Here is a 17,505-nt window from a genome sequence, read left to right as displayed (position 1 = left end):
CTCCCCCGGACGAGCCGCGGTAGCTTATCCCACCCTTCGCACAAAGACTCGCTCCGCGCCCCCCGCTGACGCGCTGACGCGCTACGCTCCGGGCCGCGGAGCTCCCCCGGACGAGCCGCGGTAGCTTATCCCACCCTTTGAACGCACAAAGATTGAACACGCAAAGACCTCGCGTCCACAGGCAACGGCGCGATCCCGGCGGCCGGCGCCTGGGACGCCGCGGGCGCGGCGCGCGACCTCCGCGGCGACGCCGTCTTCGACTGCCGCGGCCTGCGGCCGTCGGCGGCGTTCGGCGACGACGGCCTGCCGCCGGGCTGCGTCGGCCCGCGCGGCTGGGTCGCCGTCGACGACTCCTGGCGGCTCGCGGACGGCGCGGGGAACGCGGTCTTCGACGGCCGCGTGTACGTCGTCGGCGACGTCGCCGACAAGCCGCCCGCGCAGCGCACGGCCGTCGACGCCGCCGAGGAGGGCGAGTACGCCGCGGCGTGCATCGCGCGGCACGCCCGGGGCCGGCGGCCGCCGAAGCCCTACGCGCCGCCGCCGAGCGTCTGCGCGATCTCGCTCGGCAAGCGCGACGGCGTCGTCGTCGCCGGGTCCCGCGTGCTGCTCCGCGGGCGGGCGGCGGCGGCGGCGAAGGGCGCGGTCCAGTACTGGGCCGTGCGCTTCCTGCCGAAGCCCGTGACGGTGTGGCGGCGCGCGCGGCGGTAGTAAGAAACAACGACGTTGTGGCGCTGCGCGTCGGCGGTAGTAAGAGCCTTCGCAAACAACACGAAGCCCGTGACGGTGTGGCAACCAACATTGTTACCCAAGCACCCCCGCCTCCAGCGCCGCCCGCCCCGCGCGCACGTGCGCGAGCGAGTGCCCGCACGCGCCGAGCGTCTGGCACCGGTGGGCGCACGTCTTCTCCGGGCCGCGCCACAGCTCCGCCACCAGCACCACGCGCGTGCCCCTCGTGACGGGCTCGACCTGAAGCGGCGCGGTGAGGAAAGCTAACAAGAAGATCACGCACGTTGTGGTACTTGTGGGACACGAAGAGCACGAGGTCGCCCTTGTCGAACCTGGGCGGGAAAAGAGAGATTCAACGTCGCTTCAATGTGAGTGTTCCGCGCATGCACGCTTCGAGACCGTTCCAAGAGATGATCGCTCGTCCAAGAATCAGCCAAAACGAGTGGAAAACGGCCGAGAGAGCCTTTGGGAACTTCGCACTCGTTTCCCGCCCTTGTCGAACGCGTGCCTCGCGACGGACCTGCGGAGCTGCGTTCTCGACCAAAAGAAAGGCGACAACGCACCCGTCGGCCTCGGGCGTGACGAAGGCGCCGCCCTCGAAGTCGGCGCCCGGCGCCGCGAGCATGAGGTCCATCGTGATCAACGAACCGGCGTCGTAGTGGCGCGCGTCCCGGAGGCCGCCGCCGGGCTGGTACTGGTGGTACCTGCGGTCGACGGCGCGGTGGTCGAGAGAGCAAATAGAACGAAACGCACTCGGCCGTGCGGAAGTTGACGTCCGCCGTCTCGTCCAGCTGCCCCCAGCGCTCCCGGCCGTCGACGGCGACGGCCGCGGCGAGCAGCCGGCTCCGCAGCCCGCCGAGCCGCTGGCGGAACTGGTCGTCCGTGTGCAAGTACGTCGTCGTCCAGGGGCCCATGAAGACGTGCTGCCCGCCTGCGCGCGTCGGCGTGCGCCCGGGAAACCCGGGCGCGAGGCGGGTCCGCGGGACGAGAACACGCACCGGCGGACCGCTCGATCGTCGCGCACTTCAGGCCGCGGACGACGTCGCGGACGTCGTCGCACTCGCGCGCCGAGAGAAACCCGGGGATCCGCGCGACGGCCGTGCGCTGCGCCTCGGTCGGCAGCATGAGCCCCAGCTTGCGGCAGGACTCCTCCTCCTGCGCGCGCCGGTCCTCCTGCGGCGCCGCGGCGACGTACCAGAGCGCAGCGCTCGCAGCGCCGGCGCCGGCGACGCGGCGAGCAGCGAAATGCATCAGCTACGCTCTAGTCGCAAGAGCTCCATGCCCATGCTCTCTGTGGCAAAATCAACTGAAGGCAAGTTGGCGTGATTAATCAACGTCAACCCCAAAGACGGCGCCGTCGTCTCCGACGGCGACGACGCGGCCGCCGCAGAACGCGACGGCGCGCGCCGGCGGCGCGGCGGCGACGGGAAAGCAGAGCCGCGGGACCGCGTCGTCCGCGCGACCGAGGTCGAAGACGAAGACGCCGCCGCGCGCGCCCACCACCAGCCGGTCCTCGCGCGCGGGGTCGAACGCGACGTCCAGCGGCGCGTCGACGGCGCAGCGCACGGGCGCCTCGCCCGGCGGCAGGTCCCGGCGCAGCGCGACGGCGCGCCCGCCGACGGCCGCGAGCCACGTCCCCGACGCGCTCCAGGCCAGCCGCTCCACGGCCGACGAGAAGCCCGTCCACTCGCGGCGCCGGCCGCCGGGGAAGAAGACGCGGACCTTGCGGTCGATGCAGCCCGCGGCGACGGCGTCGCCCGACGCGGCCGCGGCCAGGACCGCGCCCCGGCTCGCGTGGTCGCCGCCGCCGAAAACGCGCACGCCCGTCCGCGTCGCCGCGGCGAAGCGCCGTCCGCCGGCGAGCGCGTTGACGGTCTCGTCGCAGGCGACGCGCTCGACGACGGCGCCCGTCGCGGCGTCGGCGACGGTCACGGCGCGCGCCGTCGCCGCCGCGACGCGTCCGCCGCAGAACGCGAGCGCGCGGACGTCGCGCGAGACGCCGGCGCTGTCGGCGGCGAAGCGGCGCCGCTCGGCGCCGCCGCCGTCCAAGAGCACGACGTCGCCGCTCTCCAAGCCCGCGGCGACGAACTCGCCGTCCGCCGCCGCGGCCGTCGCGCGCGCGCGGAAGCGCCACCGCTCCGCGCCCGTGCGCGGGTCGAGCGCGACGACGCCGCCGCCGTCGCGCAGCACGACGAGCGCGACGCGCCCCGCGGGCACGACGGCCTCGCCCGCGCCGTCGAAGCGCCAGGCCGGCGCGACGGTCGCCGGCGCCGACGGCTCGAGGGGCGCGTCGGGAAGCCTAGAGCGGGGAGCGCGCCTCGGTGAAAGCGTGCCGAGGCGCCCCATCGCGCCGATGCTCTCCGGAGCGACAACGAGCCGAGGTACTCGCCGAGAAGACACACAGGAAATAAAACACCGCAGATCACGCAAGCTCGTCCGTGTGCCTGTACTTGAGCGGCAGCCGCTTCGCCGCGAGCTGGTCGCCGACCTGAACAGGAATCGTCGCAGAGAGCAGCCGGACGAACACGAAGGAAGAGCTGCTCTGGGAACAACGAGCTTCTCTGGGAACACGAGGGACACAAGGGACGCCGTGAAGCAACCCCTCCAAAGTCGACGCACGGCGGCGCGCCGGGTCCCGCGAACGTCTCCCAGTCGCCCTCGCGCCAGGTCCGCTCGCGGAGCACGCGCGATTCGTCGCCGACGAAGCGCGTGTCGAGCACGCGCGCGAGGACGCCGTTGACGCGGATGAAGAACCGCGAGAACGCGACCCAGAACTTTCCCGCGAAACGCACGCGGACGCGGAAGAAGGCGAAGGAGTGGGGGTCGAGGTCGTCGCGCCTACGACAATACGTTTGCAAGTTCCAGAGGAGCCGAAAGACGCACCAGAGCTCGACGGAGTCCTCGAAGGGCGGCGGCGCCGGATGCGCCGCGAGCAACCGCTCGATGTCGACGGCCTCGGCCGTCGCGCGCCACGGCGGCGGCGGCGGCGGCGCGGCCGGCGGCGCCGCCGCCGCCGCGGCCTCATCGCCGCCGAGGAGGGGCTTGCGGCCGAAGACGCACTTGCACGTCGGCCGCCGGAGCGCCGCCGGGCCCGCGGCGCCGCCGCCGCCGTCGCCGCCGTCGTAGAAGCTGGCGCCGTCGGGCTCCGCCGGCACGCCGTCGCCGAAGTCGGCCACGGCCGTCGCGCCGCGGTAGGGCGTCGTGAAGGTCCAGTCCCACTCCGCGGGCGCCGCCGCGTTTCGGTGGCGCGCGGGCTCGGCGCCGAGCGCCGCCCACGCGCGGAGCGCCTCCAAAGCGCAGAAGCTCAGGCGCACGCCCGAGGCGCCGTGGCGCAGCTCGAGCGCGCTGCGCCCGTAGAGCGCCGCCGGCAGCTCCATGCCGCCGTAGGCGCCGAGGCCCAGCTCGCGCTTCCAGGCGACGTGCGACTCGCTGCTCAGGGACCGCTTGGCCACGCTCAGGATCGGCGCCTTCGTGCAGCGCACGGCCCAGCCGCAGGTCGGCGACGCGTAGTCGCGCACGGCGGGCTTGCCCGAGGCCAATTGCGACGCATCGTAGGCTGCGCACATGGACTTTTACGCAGAGCACCGCAAGTCTTCACCTCGGCATCGTTGCCATCAAGATGCCATCTTTCGTTGTTGCATGCAAATTTGGCAGTGCAAGACGATGAAGGCCAACCACGCGATCCTCGTGCTCTCGCTGGCGGGCTCCGCCCGCGCGAGCGTCACGGTCTCGAGCCAGTTTACCAACACCCACGCCCTCTCGGACAGCGAGTGCTACGCCCCGACGGACGAAGGTGCGCGCGGCAGCTTCGGGGGCTGCTGCCGGAATAAAACGGGCGCGTAGGCGGCTGGGGCTACTGCGGCGCCCCGACCTGCCGGAACCAGTACATCACGTGCTCGAACGCCGGCGGCGGGCCCCCGACCGTCCGCACGGCGGCGTCCGTCCTCCGAGGCTGGCTGAAACGATTTTTTTTAGGTCGACGGCGTCACCGGCGCGTACCGGTCCGACTACGCGTCCGACGGCTCGGACTGCACGGAGTTCCTCGACATGTCCGACTACGACGAGGTCACGGACTGGACCTTCAAGGGCGCGGACGGCCGCGTCTCCGGGCGCCGCGCGCGGCGACGCGGAACGCCGCAGGCGCGTGCGACTCCGACTGCACGCAGCGCACGGACGGCGTCTGCGACGGCACCTTCCTCGAGCAGGTCATCCAGGGGCCGTCGATCAAGTACGCCTTCTGCAACGACAAGTGGCTCATCCTGCTCACGTCCGGCGAGGGCGGCGTCTTCGAGCCGACGCTCAACAACGTGCCGAGCCCGTCGCCCGCCGGCGTCCAACGATGGACGCGGGGCGCGTCGCTGGAAGGAGGGCTTCCCCGCGCTGACAAAAAGAACACAAATCGTAGGCCGCTCGGCGTGTCCGACGGCGTGACCTACTGCACGGGCGACCCGACGCGCACCGTCGACCGCTACTACAGCCTCCAGTACCCGCTCGACGTCGTCGACTTCGACGAGGGCGTCTGGACGAACAACGTCGACCTCTTCGACGGCACGGCGGGCAACGAGGGCATCCCCTACCTCTACGACGACGGCCTCGGCATCGGCACCTACGGCCTCCCCGACGGCGCGGGCGTCGGCATCACGGTCAACGGCATGCAGAACTGGGTCACGCAGAACAACCGCGGCGAGTGGAACCAGCCGACCTGCGAGACGTCGCCCTGCAACCTCCACGTCGGCCAGGGCGCGGGCCAGCCCCACGTCCACGGCGACCTCTTCAGCGACAGCCACCAGTGCCTGTACGGCACGTCCAACTACACGACCACGGCGTCGCACCCGCCCATCATCGGCTTCGGCGCCGACGGCCACCTCATCTACGGCCGCTACCTCGGCGACGACGCGCCGGGCTTCGCGGCGCCGCTCCTCGACGAGTGCAGCGGCCACACGCACGACGAGTCGACGACCGACGAGTACGGCGTCGACCTCGGGACGACGTACCACTACCACACGCAGATCTTCGACTACACCTGCGGCGCGGGCAACGACCGCTGCGACGACGGCGACGAGGTCGTCATCTCGACGACGGGCCCGCTCCTCTGCTTCCGCGCGGACCTGAGCCGGCAGGAGGGGTCGAGCGCGCTGCTCTCATTCACGACGTCCGACAGCTACCTGAGCGGCACGGAGATGAGCTACGCGTGCTGCGACATGACGGACTACTACGTCATCACGGGCAACGTGTTCCAGAACATGGACACGTTCGTCGCCGACGGGACGACGTGCACCGTCGCGGCGCAGCCCGACAACGGCGTCTACGCGTCGGAGTACTGCGAGACGGGCGACACGCTCTACAGCGGCAACGGCTGCCACGTGACCTGCGACGACGGCTACACGGCGTCGGGCATCACGCGCTGCGTCGAGGGCGCCTTCGTCGAGTACGCGACGTGCGTCGGCGCGCCGTCGCCGGCGCCGACGACCGCGCCCATCGCCGCGCCGACGCCCGCGCCCGTGCCCGCGCCGACGCCGGGCCCGACGACCGCGGAACCGACGCCCGCGCCCGTGCCCGCGCCGACGCCGGCGCCGACGCCGACGCCCGTGCCCGCGCCGACGCCCGCGCCCGTGCCCGCGCCGACGCCCGCGCCGACGACCGCGGAGCCGACGCCCGCGCCCGTGCCCGCGCCGACGCCCGCGCCGACGACGGCGGCGCCGACGCCCCGCCCCTCGGCCGCGCCGACGCCCGGCCCGACGCCCGCGCCCACGCCGTTGCCCGCGTCCATCTCCGGCGACTTCACCGTCGGCGGCATCGACCTCGCGACGGCCGAGGGCAGCGACGTGCTCAAGGACGCCGTCGTCGCCATGGTCCAGAGCTACTACGCGGGCACGCCCGCCGTCGAGGTGACCTTCAGCGAGGGCGCGCGCCGCAAGCTTTTGGCGGACTCCGTCGTCGTCACCTACGTCGTCGAGGTCGAGTCGGCCGACGCCGCGGACGAGCTCGCGACGAGCCTCGGCGCCGCGACGGCCGACGACTGGGACGCGGCCATCTCGCAATCCGCGGAGGACAGCGGCTTCGAGAACATCTTCGCGGACGCGGCCACGACGTCCGTGTCCGCGCCGGAGGTCGTCGTCGACGAATGCGACGCGGCCGTGGAAGCGATGATGGCCTGCGACCCGAACGTGGCCATCGACACGTCGGCGTCCTGCGCGGATCTGGCCTCGGGCGCCGCGTCGTGCGCGGACTACGGCACCTACGACGAAGCGTGCGAGTCCGAGTTCGAGGCGGTCGCGTCGTGCGAGTGGACCGCCGCTTGCGGCGAGACGGTGGACTGCACCACGGCGACGGGCGGCGGCGGCGGCGGCTCGAAGAAGAGCGACGGCGACGACACGGGCATGATCGTCGGCATCGTCGTCGCGCTCGCCGTCGCGCTCGGAGTCGGAAACAGCCGGTGGGTCCGGCAAAACTTCAAACCTCTCTATCTCGGTCGTTCCGGCTCATTTTTGGACGAGTCGTCGTCTCTCGTCGCGTGCTCGACGCCGAGTGAGACACCACATTGAATTCGTTTGTAATAGTGTGTTTCCTGCCCAGGTCGTGCTCGTCGGCGTCTTCGCGTTCGTCCACTACCAGTCGACGATGGACCAGTCGGCGGAGATGGACGGCGCGCCGGCCAAGGAGATGGTCCCCATGAAGGCCGACGACGACGAGGCGCCCGAGGAGAGCCTCGCGGTCTCCGGCGGCGTCTAGAGGCCGGGCGCAGTCCACAAGCGCGGGGGCGCCACCGCGGCACATGAGCGCAGCGCGCCGGCCGCCCCGCAGCGCACCGGCCGCCCCGCACCACAGGCCGCGCCCCCGCCCCCGCCCCGGCCCCCCAGCGCACGCACGCGTCTGCCCCTCGCTTTAAAGCTCGCACGTAACTCGGACGTGTCTGTCCGGACGGGCGTTTGTACTCTGGACAAGTCTCTGGACGTCTCCGGACGCGCTATGTTGAACCCAACTTGACGCTCCAGGGGTGAGCTTTAGAGGGAGCGTCTGGGAGGACCGCGTGGCTGCGGCGGAGGCGTGCCGCGCGCGGCGCGACGCGCTCGAGGGTCTTAGCAAGCATGGCGTCCCAAGTGGACACCTCGTCCTTCGAGGCGGGCCGGGCCTGCCGGTGGCAGCCGATGGCCGCCGGCGACTTTTCCGTGCGGTCGGCGACCTACATCGAGACGAAGACGAAGGAGCCGTCGGCCGACGCGCCCTACGCGCCCGCGGCCGTCGACGTGCTGAAAACCACGGCCCCGGTCTTCGACGTCGCGGAGCGCCTCGGCCTCGACGCCGACGACGACCTGCCCGTGCCGCGCGTCCTCGTCATGAACTTCTTCGTGCCCGCGGACCCGCCGCCGGTGATCGGAGGGCTCGTCGCGTCCGCGCGCTTAGGCTACGCGCTCTCCGCGGCCGAGAAGCCCGGCGCGGGCGGCTGGCAGGTCGTCGCGCGCTGGCACCTCACCGACGCCGCCGCGGCGGCCTACGCGGCGCCGGAGACGGAGTGGACCCCGGCCATGCGCAAGTGGCGCGACTGGGCCGCGACCTGCGACGCCGACGCCGTCCTCAGCGGCGCTCTGAAGGGCGTCGCGCGCGTCGCGAACGAGGACGCGCTGCCCCTCGTCGTCCGCGGCTACAACGGCGTGCCCGTGCGCATGGCGAAGCCCGCCGTGCTCGGCCCGCGCCAGGGCGCGAGCCGCGCGGCCCGGCGGCGCGGGACCCTCGAGTTCGGCCTCCACTTCGGCGAGGACTTCTCGCACACGTCGAACTACGCGCTCCACGAGCTGCTGCCGCGCGCGCCGACCCTGGCCGTCGACCTCGCGTGGATCGTCGAGGCGTCGACGGTCGCGGAGCTGCCCGAGGGCGTCGCCGCGTGCGTCCGCGTCGCGGACATCGACCTGGGAAACGCGCCGGACCTCGCCGCGTGGCTCGCGGCCGCGGGGTCGTAAAAGCGTCCCTCCTTAGCGAGCCATGGCCTCCTGCGCCGGCGCGAGGTGGTTCTTCTCGACGGCCGTGGCGATGAGGTCCGAGATGCGGCGGCCCTCGCCCTTGGCGACGTGGAGCGGCGCGACGGGCGGGAGCCCCAGGGAGCCCTTCAGCTCCACGTTGACGACGTCGGCCGCGCAGCCGCAGTCGCAGGCGCTGTGGGCGAAGTAGTCCGACGTGCCCGTGATGGACGCGAGCTCGATGGTCCGCGTCCGCTTCGACACCTGGCAGTTGCAGCCCTTGGCTTTCGACGCGTCGACCTCGCTGAGGTAGAGCGCGCTGCCCGTCAGCTTGTAGTGGTCCGGGTCGACGCGGCACGAGTAGCAGGTGCCTTGCTTGAAAGCCCAGTCGTCGCAGCCGCCCGTGTAGATCTGCTCGTCGCTCTCCCAGAGCACCTCGTTTCGCATCTTGTGCACCGCCGCGCGGCGGATCTCGTGGCACTTCTCGAAGAGGAGCACGCGGTGCCCCACGCTCTCGACGCCGATCTCGCGGAGGTGGTCCTCCGTGAGCAGCGCCAAGACCTTGCCCTGGATGTGGTTTTTCGCGAAGCACGGCGCGTACTGGTACATGCCGATCTCCTCGAGCCAGGTCTTGACGCGCGAAGCGGACCAGCTCGCCGGGTCCGCGTCGTCCCCGGCCGTCGGGCTGCCGGCGCGGTCGTGCATCTCCGTGTTCGACGGCATGGTCGCGTCGCGGCGCGGGCTTCCAAGTCCACTGCTCTCGAGGCGGAGCGTTTCATAAAAAGTGGTTTGTTGAACTACAACCAAGAGCCGGAAAAGGGCAGCCCATCGATCGATGGAAAGCGCGCACTCGCGCACTCAGTAGCGCACACGTTGCACCATGGCCGCGAGGTACGCGCTCCTGCTCGCGCTGTGCAGCCCGCGGCCCTGCGCGGCGGCGCTCTTCGGCTACAGCGGGTTGGACCGCAGCGTCCGACGAAAGGACGTGCTCGACGTAATCAACGTGTAGGTGGACCTGGTTCTTCGGCATCATCGCGCTCCTCGCCGTCATCAACTTCGTCGATCGCGCGTGGAACAAGCGGCCGCCGGACATCGTCGCCACGAAGCGCAGGGTGCTCGTCGACGAGGTCGCGGGGCTGCCCGGCAACCCCAGAGTCTTCTTCGACGTCGACATCGACGGCAAGCGCGTCGGCCGCATCGAGATGGAGCTCTTCGCGAGCCTGTGCCCGAAGACCTGCGAGAACTTCCGCTGCCTCTGCACGGGCGAGAGGGGCGTCGGCCTCTCGGACGTGCCGCTGTGGTTCAAGGGCAACGTCTTCCACCGCGTGCTGCCCGACTTCATGTGCCAGGCCGGCGACCTCACGCACCTCAACGGCACGGGCGGCGAGTCCATCTACGGCCAGTTCTTCGACGACGAGTACGACGACGGCTACGTGAGCCACGATCGAAGCATGCTGATGTCCGCGATGCCCGCGTCGTTTTTTCGCGAGGCCTCGGCCCCCAATACGCCTTCATAGGTCCATGGCGAACCTCGGGCCGGAGAAGCCGAACACGAACAGCAGCCAGTTCTTCTTCACGGTCTTCCAGGCGAAGCACCTCGACGGGAAGCACGTCTGCTTCGGCCGCGTGACCAAGGGCGGCGGCGTCGTGAAGCGCGTCGAGTTCTGCGGCACGCCCGTGTCGGGCAAGCCCCAGAAGACCATCGTCATCGCCGACTGCGGCGAGCTGCGATACTAATACGGCACAGTTAGAAGAGGGACCGCGCGCGGGGCAGAGGAGACGAAACTCACTCGAAGGCGGCCTTGGGCAGCTTCAGCGGCCGGGTCTTGTCGGCGCGCATGCACTCGTGGCTCCGCACGATCAGGCCGTGCTTGGGCTTGCACTCGAAGTACTTTTTGCCCTTGACGGAGCCGTCGTTTTTGCCCGCGGGCTCGTCGAGGACGATGCCGCACCACTCGCCCTGGGCGTAGCCCACGGGCCCGAGGTAGGCCACGGTGCCGAAGCGGCCCCGGTGGAAGCAGCGCGCGCCGAGCTCGAGGCGCAGCTCCTGGGGCGTGCAGGGCCGGCTCCCGTTCGCGCTCGCCGGCCGCGCGGCCGGCGCGGCGCCCGCGAGCGGTGGCCTCGGCCGCTCCTGGGCCGTCGTCGGCCGGCTCAGCGACACGCCCTTGTCGTGGAGCGCCCGCTCGAGGTCCTCCATCTCGCCGCACGTCGCCTTCGCCGACGCGAGCCGCGCCTCGACGTGCTTCAGGTGGGTCGCCAGGGCCGCCATGCGCTGCCCGTAGGCGCGCTGCGTGTCGAGCTGCCGCGCCGTGAGCGGCGTCGCGGGCCGGTCGCCCTCGCCGAGGGCCGAGCACGCCACGGCCGCCATGGGTCGCCGCTGCGGTCGTCGGGGCAGCGCGGCCTCTCGGTGCTCCTACCGGTATATGCCAATGCAAGTCGGGCAGCTCTATTCGATACATGTTTTGTTGTAGGCGAGATGCTTATTTTTTAAGCGGGGCTCGAGCGTCGGGCAAGGTCAGACTCTACGCCGACGGCCGCGTGGCCGTCGCGTTCGACGAGCGCAACGCGAACGACCAGGACTGATACGACTCGTTCAAGAGCGTCGAGCAGCGCGCAGTCCGCGGACGTGTGCGACGCTCCTAAGACGGGCAAGATGGTCGACGTGTCGACGTCCGGGATCGTCTTCTCCACGAAGCGACTGCTGCTGTACTACAAGAGCCTCGTCAAGGGCCTCAAGGACAAGCCCCGCTACTTCGTCCCGACGGTGTTCGCCGACGGAACATACCGGCTGGTCAAGGCGCAGCCCACGATGAAGCGCGTGGCCTTCTCGTTGATCATGATGCTCACCAGCGGCCGTAGGCCACGAGCTCGCTCTTCGTGCGCACGACGCCCGAGTTTGCGCTCGTAGAAAGGTTCGGCGTCGGCACCTGCTCCTTCGCACTAGTGCTTCGCGAGCCTGCAGCCGTGCGCCGAGGCCGCCAGGTGCATCGATGCCCCAGGGGTGGACGCAACCTTCGCGGCGTGATCGAGGCAGGACCGGCCGCCTCCGAAGAGCCGTCCTCGCGCGCCGCGCCGCGCCCACGCTCACCCTGCGCCCGGGGCGCCGTCGACGCGCTTGGACCATGAACCTCTTCGGGAGGAAAAAGTCGCCCGCGGCCCCCGGCGGCCCGTCGGACCCGGCCCAGACCATCCTGAAGCTGCGGTCGACGGTGGAGACCCTCGAGAAGCGCCAGGTCCACCTCGACAAGAAGATCGAGCAGCAGACGAAGGAGGCCAAGGAAAAGATGGGCAAGAAGGACAAGCGCGGCGCGCTCTACTGCCTCAAGCGGAAGAAGATGTACGAGGCGGAGATCGAGAAGATCAACGGCGCGCGGCTCACGCTCGAGCAGCAGATGATCGCCATCGAGGCGACGGTGACCAACGCGGAGACGGTCAACGCCATGAAGAGCGGCGCCAAGGCCATGCAGGCCGCGCGCCAGAACGTCGACGCGGACACCGTGGGCGACCTCATGGACGACATCAAGGAGGAGATGGAGGTCGCGGACGAGATCAGCGCGGCCATCTCCGCGCCGGCGAACGACGTGCTCAACGACGACGACCTGCTCAACGAGCTCAACGAGATGGAGGAGCTCGAGCTCGAGAGCCAACTTTTGGACGCGCCTCCGATCCCCGCGATGCCGCTGCCGGCCGCGCCGACCGCCGCGTTCGACCTCCCCGCGGCGCCCACGGCGCTGCCGCCGGCGCCGGCGGCGGAGGACGCGGACATGAAGGCCCTCCGCGAGCTCGAGGCGGCCATGGCCATGTAGATGACGGAGCGAAGCGCGCGCCTAACCACCACCCCGGTATACTCCGCGTGCGACTCGTCGAAGGCGCGCGCCTGACTCGACTATTTAGGACACGTCGAGGACCCCGATGTTCTCGCAGATGTCCGTCGCCGGGGCGCCGTGCGTCGCCGCCGCGGCGCGCGCCACGCGGAGGCCGTCGACGGCGGCGGACACGATGCCGCCGGCGTAGCCCGCGCCCTCGCCGCAGGGGTACAGCCCCGGGAGGGACGTCGACTCCTTCGAGTCGTCGTCGCGCGGCACGCGCAGCGGCGCGGACGTCCGCGTCTCGACGCCGTGGAGGATCGCGTCGCCGCAGACGAAGCCGGGCATGGACCGCTCGAAGGCGTCCGTCGCCGCGGCGGCGATGGTCTCGACGAGCGCCGGCGGCAGCAGGTCGTGGCAGGGCGCCTCCTTGACGCCGAGGCGGTACGACGACGCCGGCGGTTGTGAACCCGCCTTCGGAGTCCGCCCGTCGACGAAGTCCGGCAGCCGCTGCACGGGGCACACGAAGTCGCCGCCGCCGAGCGCCGCCGCCGCCCGCTCGAGGGACCGCTGGAACTCGAGGACGCGCCGCGCGCCGTGCTTCGCGAACGGCTCGAGCACGGGGTCGTCCGCGGACACCGTCGCGACGATGGCCGAATTCGCGAACACCGAGTGCCGCCGGCTGTAGGACATGCCGTTGACGACCATGAGGTCCGGCCGCGTGAGCGCGGGCACGATCTGCCCGCCCGGGCACATGCAGAAGGAATAGCAGCCGCGGCCTTTCCCCTCGACGTCGTCGGCCGCCAACCGGTAGGCCGCGACGGGAAGTCGGGGCCCCTCGGCCGCGCCGCAGGTCTCCGCGTTCAGGCGGTCCGTGCGCTTGTTGCCCGTGGTCACGCGGCCGCCGAGGTCCTTGTAGGCGATGCGGTTGATGAGCGCCTGCGGGTGCTCCACGCGGAACCCGACGGCGATGGGCTTCGCTTCGAGAGCCGCGCCGGCCTCGCCCAGCGCGTCGTAGACGTCCTCGGCGCTGTGGCCGCTGGCCACGACGACGGCGTCGGCGTCAAATTGTAAGCTCTTCCCGCCCTCGACGACGGAGACGCCGACGCAGCGGTCGCCGTCCTTGAGGAACCCGTCGACGACGCGCGCCGAAACGGACGTCGACGCCGGCCTCGAGCAGGCGCTTCCGCAGCGACTTGAGGATGCCGATCAAGCCGTCGGTGCCGAGGTGGGGCGACCCCTGGCTCAGGATCTCCCGCGGCGCGCCGTGGAAGACCAGCGTCCGCAAGACCGCGCGGACGTCTTTGGCGTTCCTGCCGATTCTCGTCGTCAGTTTCCCGTCGGACCACGTGCCCGCGCCGCCCTCGCCGAAGCAGAAGTTGCTCTCCTCCACCAGGCTCCGCCGCGCCATGAGCCGCCCGATGTCGCGGCCGCGCACCTCGACGGGCTCGCCCCGCTCCAGGACCGTCACGTCGAAGCCGTCGCCGCGGAGCTGCAACGCCGCGAACAAGCCCGCGGGGCCGCAGCCCACGACGACGGCGCGGCGCTTCTTCGCGAGGCTCGCGACGGCGGGCGGCGCGCTACTCGCCGGGCGCAGCAGGGCCTCGCAGCGGCCCGAGCTCTCCGCGAGGTCGCCGTCGACTTCGGCGTCGACGACGTACACCCACCGCGGCTCCGGCAGCCGGTGCCGCGCGTCGAGCGACTTGCGCACGACGTGCCGGACGGACCTGAGCGTGGCGCGCTTTTGCTTCTTCTTCTTGCCCTTCTCCTGGAGTTTTTTCACTTGCTGGCGCGTCGCGGCGACGAGGCCGGCGGACACCTCCTCCGACGACGCCGACGCGCCGGGGTCGGCCTCGAAGGGCACAGCGACGTTGTAGATGCGGTACGTGGTTGCTTGCAGGGCTGTTTTATGCAGTGAGATGCGCGGGGTCGGTGTTATTAGGGCCGTGGCGCAGGCCCAGAGGAACGCCAAGTGCAGCTCCATCGCTTGCAGACGCTCGATTCTTGCTGCAGGCATGATGATCACCCGCGCCGCGCCGCTCGCGCGCGCCGCGGGAGGCCTGCGGAGACGCCCACCAGCCCTGCGCAGACACCCGCGACATCGCCGCTTCGCCGCGGGCGACGAGTTCGGCCCCAGGGAGCCGACGCCGTCGAGCTTGGGCCTCTGCGCCACGGGCCTCGTCGCCGGCGGCCTCGGCAGCCTCGCGGGCATGGGCGGCGGCTTCGTGGCCATCCCCATGATGGTCGCGCAGGGCCTGAGCCAGCACGCGGCCCACGGCACGTCGCTCGTCGGCGTCCTGGCCACGGGCGCCGCGGGCGCGGGCGCGTACGCTTTGGCGGGAGACGTCGACGTCGTCACCGCGGCGGCCGTCGCGTCGACGGGCGCGTTGACGGCGACCTTCGGCGCGAGCGCCGCCGCGGCGCTGAGCGGCCAGCAGCTCGCGCGGTTGTTGGGCTGCTTCATGCTCGGCGTCGCGCCCGTCGTGCCCTACAAGGCGCAGATTTTGGAGGCCGTCGGCGCGGCGCGGACGCCGCCGCCGGCGACGAAGCCGACCCTCGCGGAGCGCCTCGACCAGCTCCGCGCGGACCCCGCCGGCGAGGCGGCGCCCCTGCTGGGCATCGGCTGCGCCGCGGGCTTCCTCGCGGGGCTCTTCGGCGTCGGCGGCGGCGCCGTCGTCGTCCCCCTGCTGTCGCTGGCGACGGACGCGGACCACAAGACGGCCCTGGGCACGTCCCTCTGCGCCATGGTCCCGACCGCCGTCGCGGGGGTCCTGGCCCACGTGCGGCTCGGCAACGTGCGGCCGCCCGTCGCGCTGCCCCTGGGGCTCGGGACCTGCGTCGGCGCGTTCCTCGGCGGCCGCCTCGCGGCGGACCTCGACGAGGACCACATGAAGCTCGGCTTCGGCGGCGTCATGGTCGCCCTCGGCGCGCGGACGCTCCTGAAGGCGCTCTAGGTTGTATATTTTTAGGAGGTGGCTACCGTGGCTTCTTCCGCGTCTAGTCTGGCGAGCCCGTCGATCGCGCGTTGTTGCCAGCGGCCCGTGATGGCGGCCGCGCGCTCCAAAGAGCGTCGAGCTTCGACGTAGTCTTTTTCCACGCCTACACCAACTACGTAGCACATCCCCTTCATGTAGAATCCACCATGGTGCCCTTGCATAGCAGCGAGATCGCAGTGGCGGTATATTTCGCTCGCACGGGTCGAATCGATCCAATACTCGTCGCTGCTGTTGGTCTCTTGGAACCGCGCTATTTCGCTCTGGATTTCCTTCCACATGACGTTTGCGAGGCTGTACTGAGCCCTCGCGCTGCCCCGGTCCGCGGCCATGCGATACAGCTGCTGCGCCTTCTTCCAGTCCGTGTGCTTGACGCCTCTTCCGTCTTCGTACGCTGCCCCGAGATGACTCATCGCTTCCACGTTCCCAAGCTCCATGGCGCGCTTCCACAGCTTGACGGCCTTTTTATCGTTCTGCACGATGCCGAGACGATTATTTCCGATCCAATACTGATCCCCAAGATGCTGAATCGCCTCTGGTACCTCGTTCTCAACGTGTCGCCGAATCTGCGCGAGCTCATCCGAAGGGGATTTTGGGAATGGCTTCTTGCAGAGAGGACACGGAATTTCGAAGGGAATGTGATCTTCGCACGACTTGCAGATCATCCGGCAGCAGCAGGGGCGCAAGACGCCCATGGCATTCGCGTCCCACTCCTCCAAGCAGATCGGGCACCGCGATCCGAACCGCGCCGACTCTGGCTCCCGCTCCGGGTTCGCCTCGCGCCGCGCCCGTGCGGCCTCGTGCTCCCCTGCGATGCGCGCGCGGATCTCGTCGGCGTGCGATCGCGGCGCGGGGCCGTAGACCGGGAGCGACGGCGGGGGCGTCGGCGCTTCCGCCCGGGCCGCCTCCGCCGCGCGCTCGTCACGAATCTTCTTGCACGCCTTGCGGTGGCCGCGGTCGCGCCAGTCGATGCGTTGGCAATCGGTCGAGCAATACCTGCGAGGTCGCGCCAGGTCACGCGCGACGGCGCCCCGGGCCGCGTCGAGCCGCCCCCGACCCGTTCGCGCGTCGCGCCGGGCGCGCACTGTGTCGTCCCGCAGGGGCAGTTGAGCAACGTCTTCGGTTTGGCCCCGCATATGGTGCAGGTCAGCCGCATTCGCAGTTCTTTGAGCCGCGCCTTCTTCGCCTCGTATTCTAGCTTCTTCGCCACGAGCTCCGGGTCCATGATCTCGTGATTTAAGCGGTTGTTCCTCTTCTCGTCTGTTCGTGTGCCGTCTCGGGTGCGACGTCTATGCGGCCCCCTTCTTGCTCGGACGCCACAAAAACTCGCCAAAGGCCTCAAGGCAAACCCCATCGCACTGCCCCTCGGGCTCGGGACCTGCGTCGGCACGTTCCTCGGCGGCCGCCTCGCGGCGGACCTCGACGAGGACCACATGAAGCTCGGCTTCGGCGGCGTCATGGTCGCCCTCGGCGCGCGGACGCTCCTGAAGGCCTGAAGGCGCTCTAGGGGGGTTTAGAGGAGGTGGCTTCTTCCGCGTCTAGTTTGGCGAGCTGGTCGATCGCCCGTTGGCAGTGTTCTTGGCCCTTGGAGGCTGCGCGCTCTAACCAGCGTCGAGCTTCGACGTAGTCTTTTTCCACGCCTAGTCCGGCCTTGTAGCACAGCCCCTTCATGTAGACTCCACCATAGTGCCCTTTCGTAGCGGCGAGATCGTAGAGGCGGAATATTTCGCTCGCGAGGGTCGAATCGATCTCGACCTGGGCTTCTCCTTGTTTCTCCAGGAGCTCTCTACTTGTTTCCTGGAGCTGGAGCTGGAGCCCTTGGAACAAGACGGTTGCGAGGTTGATTACAGCCCTCACACTGCCCCGGTCCACGCCCATTCGATACAGCTGCGTCGCCTTCTTCACGTCCGCGTGCTTGACGCCTCTTCCGCTTTCGTATGCCGCCCCGAGATGATTCATCGCTTCCGCGTCCCCGAGCTCCACGGCACGCTTCCATAGTTTCACTGCCTTCTTTGGGTTCTGTAC

At 70.4% G+C, this 17,505-nt stretch overlaps 6 protein-coding genes across 6 annotated transcripts in view; 4 read left to right on the top strand and 2 right to left on the bottom strand.

Moving 5' to 3' along the window:
* AURANDRAFT_66823 (hypothetical protein) overlaps positions 1-708 on the top strand; it is a gene marked incomplete at both ends in the record, with an annotated part of 1,856 nt that extends 1,148 nt beyond the window's left edge. Inside the window, one exon of the mRNA XM_009042080.1 lies at positions 182-708. Within this exon, the coding sequence (XP_009040328.1) occupies positions 182-708 (527 nt within the window). The remainder of the gene's footprint in view (positions 1-181) is intronic.
* Positions 709-1,332: 624 nt separating this feature from the next.
* AURANDRAFT_72401 (expressed protein) lies at positions 1,333-1,977 on the bottom strand (the record flags this gene model as incomplete). The annotated part of the gene is made up of 3 exons (XM_009042073.1): positions 1,333-1,430; positions 1,480-1,657; positions 1,725-1,977. Coding segments are annotated over 3 exons (528 nt in total), but the record flags the coding sequence as incomplete, so codon positions are not given.
* A 2,412-nt stretch (positions 1,978-4,389) lies between these two features.
* AURANDRAFT_66821 (hypothetical protein) lies at positions 4,390-7,458 on the top strand (the record flags this gene model as incomplete). The annotated part of the gene is made up of 6 exons (XM_009042081.1): positions 4,390-4,519; positions 4,570-4,649; positions 4,702-4,827; positions 4,893-5,044; positions 5,132-7,148; positions 7,303-7,458. The coding sequence occupies 6 exons, from the start codon at positions 4,390-4,392 to the stop codon at positions 7,456-7,458; spliced, it is 2,661 nt and encodes an 886-aa protein (XP_009040329.1).
* A 2,103-nt stretch (positions 7,459-9,561) lies between these two features.
* On the top strand, positions 9,562-10,418 carry AURANDRAFT_59436 (hypothetical protein; the record flags this gene model as incomplete). Its single annotated transcript, XM_009042082.1, has 3 exons — positions 9,562-9,572; positions 9,793-10,140; positions 10,199-10,418. 3 exons carry the CDS (start codon positions 9,562-9,564, stop codon positions 10,416-10,418), a joined length of 579 nt encoding a protein of 192 aa, XP_009040330.1.
* A 106-nt stretch (positions 10,419-10,524) lies between these two features.
* On the bottom strand, positions 10,525-10,692 carry AURANDRAFT_17606 (hypothetical protein; the record flags this gene model as incomplete). Its single annotated transcript, XM_009042072.1, has 1 exon — positions 10,525-10,692. A coding segment is annotated over one exon (168 nt), but the record flags the coding sequence as incomplete, so codon positions are not given.
* Positions 10,693-11,803: 1,111 nt separating this feature from the next.
* On the top strand, positions 11,804-12,487 carry AURANDRAFT_31558 (hypothetical protein; the record flags this gene model as incomplete). Its single annotated transcript, XM_009042083.1, has 1 exon — positions 11,804-12,487. One exon carries the CDS (start codon positions 11,804-11,806, stop codon positions 12,485-12,487), a length of 684 nt encoding a protein of 227 aa, XP_009040331.1.
* Positions 12,488-17,505: the final 5,018 nt, after the last annotated feature.

The sequence above is a fragment of the Aureococcus anophagefferens genome (assembly GCF_000186865.1).
Source record: "Aureococcus anophagefferens unplaced genomic scaffold AURANscaffold_26, whole genome shotgun sequence".
Lineage (NCBI taxonomy): Eukaryota > Pelagophyceae > Pelagomonadales > Pelagomonadaceae > Aureococcus > Aureococcus anophagefferens.
The sequence above is the reverse complement of the archived record's forward strand: the minus strand, read 5'-3'. Positions and strand labels throughout refer to the sequence as shown.